The sequence below is a fragment of the Camelina sativa genome, chromosome 8 (assembly GCF_030686135.1).
Source record: "Camelina sativa cultivar CO46 ecotype springtype chromosome 8, ASM3068613v1".
Taxonomy (NCBI): domain Eukaryota; kingdom Viridiplantae; phylum Streptophyta; class Magnoliopsida; order Brassicales; family Brassicaceae; genus Camelina; species Camelina sativa.
In genome coordinates, this window is record NC_141887.1 from 19,029,287 (window position 1) to 19,037,117 (window position 7,831).

At 30.7% G+C, this 7,831-nt stretch overlaps 1 protein-coding gene across 1 annotated transcript; it reads left to right on the forward strand.

The window, feature by feature from the left end:
- The first annotated feature begins 885 nt into the window (after positions 1–885).
- LOC104774258 (UDP-glycosyltransferase 79B8) lies at positions 886–2,908 on the forward strand. The gene has a single exon (XM_010498903.2). The coding sequence runs from the start codon at positions 1,512–1,514 to the stop codon at positions 2,856–2,858; it is 1,347 nt and encodes a 448-aa protein (XP_010497205.2). The 5' UTR covers positions 886–1,511; the 3' UTR covers positions 2,859–2,908.
- The last annotated feature ends 4,923 nt before the right edge of the window (positions 2,909–7,831 follow it).

Below are 7,831 nucleotides of genomic sequence, written 5' to 3' on the forward strand. Positions count from 1 at the left end.
TCATTATTTTTTTAATTTTGGTGAAAATCCTAAAAAATCATCTATTATACAGAAGAAGTATTATATAAAAAATATTATAATTAATAAGGATCAAAATCATTGAATTAGATTGTATATTTAATTTTGAGTCGATCATAAAAATGACACAAAAATATACTTCAAAAATATTAAAATAAATTATACTAGTAGTTAAATATATTTAATAATAAAAGGATCGATGAAATATATAATCAACCATGAATGAAACATGGATGCATAAACTGATAAACAAAAGCATCTCTATAAGTATATTGTCTTATTATGTGGCATTAAAATAAACAAGTGACGATGCAGAAATAAATAATTGGACTTAGATGTTTTCTTACTAATAGAAAAATAAGAGTATGCATTGACCTAAATCAATAATACACAATCAACAGACTTCTTCGATCGTTATCGTTGATAAACAGATAATAATACATAAATGAATCTGATCTAAGAGTAAGTGCTATAATAATTTCAATAAATTTTAATACATAACATCGCCAAGTTCAAAACGCAATTGAATCCGCGCATAACACAAGTTCTTACCTAATGTATTAGATACTTTGAAGAAAACTTGGAAGCCATGATCACGTCGGACTTTCGTGTTTTTTTTTTTGGAAATTTTTAGACTGTATTTTCAATTTCTTAATACAGTAAATGTCTTACAAACCAGAGCAAAACAAATATTGGCTCTTTATGTTGTATTCGGACTAATTAAAAAGTGTAATGTCAATATAAGTTTATATAAACATTATAGAAAAAAAAACAGAATTAAATACTTTGAAAAGAAAAAACATGGATGTCGAAGGACGTTTATCACGTTGATTGCTTCACCTGATTTGTCCTAATTTACCTAATCAAAGCAACAAATTAACAAAAAAAGTAATGCTTCGTACGAAAGCAACAAATCAAAAGAAAAAAATAAAGTTGATTGTTTTTATCCATTGTGACTGATTTTTTGTGACGTTCTTCTTCGCTGCAGCCTTCTATTCTGGCATTGTTTTTTGCTGTGTCCTTAACTCAATTATTTTCTTCTACACATGTGCATCTCAATAAATATTTCAATCCACTAAACTAGTCTTCAAGCTAACCCATGCCTCCAACTGTGAATGATTTTTGTAATGTTCGTCTTCGCTATCTTCTCTCGTGACATGTTTTTGTTAAGTCCTTTTCACGCCTGTTTTTCTTGCCTCTCTTGCGTGACTTGTTGTTTATAGTGAATTATTGGCTCCTTCTCTAGTGACTTCTTTTTGTAGTGTTTTTCTCAATTATCTATTTTGTTTTCTTACACATGTGCTTCTGTAACCCACTAACTTCTCAAAAAATATCTCAATTCACCAAACCATTCTCCAAGTTCATATAAGGGTGTTTCGCTGTACAACAATCAAATCCACAAACGAAGAAAAAAAGAAATTAAAAAAACAACAGATATTCCATTGAGTTCTTGAATACTTTTTATTTGGTGCTTTTACAATTTGGGAAAGGAAATGGAGCCAAAGTTCCATGCATTTATGTTCCCATGGTTTGCTTTTGGTCATATGATTCCTTTTCTACATCTTGCAAACAAACTAGCTGAGAAAGGTCACCGGGTTACTTTCTTGCTCCCTAAGAAAGCTCAAAAACAGTTGGAACATCACAATCTGTTCCCAGACAGTATTGTTTTTCACCCTCTCACAGTCCCTCATGTCAATGGCCTCCCTGCTGGTGCCGAGACAACCTCGGATATCTCAATCTCGATGGACAACTTCTTGTCCGAAGCCATGGATCTCACTCGCGATCAGGTTGAAGCTGCCGTTCATGCTTCGAGACCAGACTTGATCTTCTTCGATTTTGCTCACTGGATTCCAGAAGTGGCTAAAGAGCATATGATCAAGAGTGTGAGCTACATCATAATATCTGCTACAGCTATAGCTCATTTACGTGAGCCTGATACTCCATTAGGTGTTCCCCCACCGGGTTATCCTTCAACGAAGGTGTTGTGCCGTGAAAACGATGCTCATGCCTTTATAACCATGCCGTTCTTTTACGAGAGACTTTATCATCAGATCACTACAGGTTTTAAGAAATGTGATGTCATCGCACTGAGGACATGCAGAGAAATGGAAGGTAAATTTTGCGACTATGTATCGCATCAATACCATAAGAATGTTCTTTTGACTGGTCCAATGCTCCCTGAGCCAGACACAAGTAAACCACTAGAAGAACAACATTGGAACCATTTTCTGAGCGGATTCCCACCGGGGTCTGTAATTTTTTGTGCACTTGGCACCCAAATTGTTCTTGAGAAGGATCAATTTCAAGAACTCTGCTTAGGGATGGAGCTGACAGGTTTACCCTTTCTTTTAGCGGTAAAGCCACCAAGAGGATCATCAACGGTCCAAGAAGGTTTACCAGAAGGGTTCGAGGAGCGGGTTAAGGGGCGTGGTGTGGTTTGGGGAGGATGGGTGCAGCAACCTTTGATATTGTCTCATCCATCGGTAGGCTGCTTTGTGAACCATTGTGGTCCTGGAACAATATGGGAGTGTCTCCTGAGTGATTGCCAAATGGTTTTAATTCCATTTTTCGGTGATCAAGTTCTCTTCACAAGATTGTTGACCGAGGAATTCGAGGTTTCTGTAGAAGTTTCGAGGGAAAAAACCGGATGGTTTTCAAAGGAGAGCTTAAGAGATGCGGTCAAGTCTGTGATGGATAAAGACAGTGACCTCGGGGAGCTAGTGAGGAGTAACCACGCCAAATTGAAGGAGATTCTTATTAGTCCTGGACTATTTGCTGGTTACGTGGATAACTTTGTTGAGGCATTGACTGATTTGATCAATGTGAAAAAACATGATTAGATGTATAATTGTATGTGTTTATTATGATGAAGGTTGGTTATGATACTAAATCAATAATTTTAAAACTATAATACATTTGAAAGCAATTTTAGTTACGTAGCAAAAGTTCCAAATTTGTTTCTTTTTTAAATTTTAAGTTGAATGAATTGAACAATTTTTTCAATTCTTTCATCCCAAAAAGTAAAAATTAGATAAATGTTCATTCAACTTTTTCAAAATCTTCATTTAAGTTAACCATTTGCAAAACCTTTTGGCAAAGCCATCCTATATTCAGTTTTTTATAGATGGATGACAAAAAGGCGAGCAAAACCTGTTTCAAGACAGTTTCAAAGCCATCCTATTATGTGCAATTTTAAAAAACCTTTCTGATATACAAAATAAACATTATTAGGGTCAATAGAAATCTGACAGAGTCCTCCTTCACCTCCTGTTTGAATTAGACCAATACGTTCAGCCATTCAGAAGTTATGCTCATTCTACCGAGACGTGTCGCAGATGTGCTTCATATACTGTGTTACAGATAAGATCTTTAATTAAACCCTTTTCTCTTAAGCAATATCAATATATATACATTTTCCAAATACATTTAGCAAATAAATTCTGAAGTTGCCACCTATTTACAAGAATGCCATTGTATTAAATATTAAATATTGATTTGGTAATTAAGTTAAAAAATATCAAGATTTCGATTTTAAAAAACAAAATTTCCTTTTAACCAATTTTCCAAAAATATCTACCTAATAAATAATCCATTAATTGCTAAAAAATCAACCTAAATATTCGATCTCAAAACATTAATTTCATATTATTTTCCTTCTATAATAGTGTATATGTTAACAATCAAATTAAAGAAACAAATTCAAATACCAAAAGATATCATATCCCTACCATATTCCTTAAAAACAGATTACAGTTATTTACTCCCTAATTAGTTACTAAATCAGATTTTTTTTTTTTGCTTGCTTGGAAAGGTTTGTTTCGTCAACATAATGTTCACCCTATAAATACTATACACCTAAACCTCGATTATATATCATCAATCATAATTACATAACCCTTAAAAACCTTTAAACACTTTTTCATTCTTGATTTTTAGATCTGTCTCCAAATTTTGGAAATCTTTATAAGAAAAAAGATAATGATGGAGAAACAATCGAGTGGTTATTATACTTTTTTTTTGGTTAAAGAGCACTATCAAGATTTTGTAATATCATATACTTGGAATTTTAAATATAGTTATTCTTTTTTTGTGATGGTTTTCATTTTAGTTCTCACATTTAAGATTTTCTTATACAGTTAAGTCATTAATTTTTATTTTATTTTATCAAAAAAAATATTGTTTATTTTATGTTTAATGCTTTTAGTTTCACAAATAGTTTGGTATAAAATATATCTTCGTAAACATGAAAAAGATGAATCAAAACAAAAATAGAGAAGTCTTAGTTTTCGTTTTTATACTTTTTTTTGTTTTTTTCTTAATTCATGCAAATTATATTCAATTATTTTATATTTTTTATAATAACTATAATTCTTTATCTATATTAAAAATACATTTTAATTTTTTGATAATAAGAAACATATCTAACTTAAAAAAAATCAGTAATTACACTTAAAATCTTTTATGGTTATAATTTCTTTGTTTCCAAATTAGATAATTTATAACAAAATATAGTTAATGTGATAGCTAAAATACCGAAATTAAAGCAAAATGATAACGTGATTATAAATATAATTATTTTAAGAAAATTCTATAAAAATCTAAATTGTTTCCTAAATATTGTTTTAATGCCATATCTTCTTATAATACTCAATTCATATTATTTGTCTTTAATTATGTATGTATATTGTAGTATGTATGTATATATTAATGTGATATATTGGTGAAAAAACGGATCAGCAACTATTGTAGTATGTATGTATACATTAATGTGATATTTGGTGAAAATCCGAAAATATCAGGTTATATAGATATAATTATTATATAGAAAGTACCAAAATCATGAAAAATAGTAATGAGTCTTTTTTTTTTTTTTTGATCTCTCATGTATCAAATAAGATATAGATTTTAATAAAACATTTAGTTGTAAAAGTTATATTTTTACTTGATAAAAATTTGAAAAATTGATTTGATAAAAAGTTACTTTTAGCCTCAAATACTATTTTTACTTTAACTGGTTTCGTATGATGAATTTTTTCGGACTAAAAATCTTTGAATATGTTGCATGACCCACCTAGCATGACGGGTTTGGACTATATAAACAACACTAAAACTATTAGTTTATTTCATATATACTATAAATTTGTAATCATAGTTTGGAAAATTAACTTATAACTTATTTAGTATATGAACTACTATAACACATTCTTAATATTCCCAAAAAATAAATACACATAAAAATATACAACAACATACCATATATGCATATACCTCTGTTTAATTCTAGAAAACAAAAAAAACTAAAAATTTATATTTTATCTAATAACAAATTTAATGTAATTAAGTTACAAACTTTATAAAAGTGTAAAAAGAAGAAAAAAAATTCTAAACAAAATTCTAAATTAATTAGACAAAAGTTAATTAATTGGGAATTTGAAAACTAAATAAATTAAAAATTATTATTTAAAATACAATAATTTATAATTAGCCTTGCGGTATACCGCGGGTGAAATCCTAGTATAATACATATGGTTTTCCTCTGTTTGAGTATGTACAACTAGTCGAATGGATGGGCCTTGTACGAACATCGAGTAATAAACCAATCATGCGATTGAGATAAATATTTTTTTTTCAAAAAATTGATTTGGATGTCATATATTTTAGGTAATATTATCAGAACCAGACAAAACTTTTTTTTTTATTACTATAAAAATTATCAGTGTACCCTCGTTGGACGTTATAGAACATAATTACAAAGAATACCACTGTCATGTCAGAAAAATTCCGTCGCCACGTCAGAAATCGCTGATGTGTATTAAATAACTCAGTCGTAAAACACTACAACGGTAATGACCGCTGAGTTATAGTATGTTGCAGCTGATTAACAAAACTAGTTGAGTTATGAGCAAACGACTGACTTACAAGCATAAAACAACATGTAGTTACGACTAACTTAAAAAGTGACTAAGTTTCACGCATAACTCAGCCGTAATTACGGCTGAGCTTTTATCCGATGGTTGAGTTGTCAAAAAATTGGCTGAGTTAATAATTCGACACGGCTGAATTAACTTTCTCTGGCTGGCTGAGTTATTCACAACGGCTTACTTATGAGATGTCATTATGGCTGATCATGATACTGGATTATCAGAAAATTCGGCCATTTTACGGGTGACTTAGTAGCAAAAGATTAATTAGTAGAATATTATGTAGTTACGACCAAATTATTAAACGATACAGCTGAGTTATAGATTTTCAGTTGAGTTATGACATTAAACGGATGAATTTGGTAGCCATTTTTTTTAGAATTACTGTAATAGTATTCATATTGCGACTGAATTATAATTTTTTTTGATGGCTGATTTACATGTTCTTTTGGTAGCTGATTTGCCACTTTGGACACATCATTCCATGTCATCGTCTTCTAAGAAAATACGAAACATCTTTTTTAGACTCTTGTTCTTCACCTTGTTCAAAAGTGAAGGATTTACATGTTCTTCACCTTGTTGTTCACTTCTTAATTTTTCACCTTCTTCTTAATTTTCGTTCATGGATCTAGTCCAATAATTGTTGTTTCCGGTAATTGGGTAAAGAAACACAAATATCTTTTTAACACCAACGATAGAGGGTGTAGAGTTGTGCAGATAGATGCGGAAACAACGCACCACACATTTATGAAGTTGGTTCTCGATGACAACAGATTGAACGTGTTGAGCCATCAGCTAAAGTTGAGCTACATGTTCTCGGAAAAGGCTATAAAACATAAGTCGCATGATACTCCACCAGTTTATGTCTCTAATGATCAACAATTGCAATATATTTTGGTAATATACAGCCGAGTAGAAATATAACTTAGTCGTCATATGAATCTACGAGACCTTTCGTTTTCACTTAATTATTATAACTCAGTCGTCAAGTAATAAAATTCAGCTGTTTACTTTCAATTTATTTCTTGTTATAACTCAGGCACCAATCAATATAACTCAGCCGTCATATGAATTTATGAGACCTTTTGTTTTTCCTTAAGTATTATAACTCAGCTGTCAAGTAATAAAATTCACTCGTTTACTTTCATTTTATTTCTTGTTATAAGTCAGCCACCAAGCAATATAACTAAGCCGTCATATGAATCTACGAGACCTTTCGTTTTCCCTTAAATATTATAACTCAGCTGTCAATTAATAAAATTCAGCCATTTACTTTCAGCTTATTTTTTGTTATAAGTCAGTGACTAAACATTATAACTCAATTGTCATATGAATCTATAAGACCCTTCGTTTTCTCTTAACTATTATAATTCAGCGTGAAGTAATATAAATCAGTCGTTTACTTTCAGTTTAGTTCTTATTATAAGTCAGCCACCAATCATTATAACTCAGCCATCATATGAATCTACGAGACCTTTCGTTTTCTCTTAAGTATAACTTAGCTGTGAAGTAATAAAATTTAGCCGTTTAATTTCAGTTTATTTCTTGTTATAAGTCAGACACGCAACATTATAACTCAGCCGTCATATGAATTTACGAGACCTTTCGTTTGCCTTTAAATATTATAACTCAGCCGTTAAGTAATATAATTCAGCCCTTTACTTTTTGTTTATTTCTTGTTATAAGTCAGCCACCAAGCATTATAACTTAGTCGTCATATGAATCTACAAGACCTTTCGTTCCTTTAAGTATTATAACTCAGTCGTCAAGTAATAAAATCAGCTATAAAACATACAATAACTCAATCCCCAAATCGAATAGATATATCAAATCAGCCACCATATGTCAATCAACCACAGCGAAAATCATCCATAATAAACCCTCAATCAGGC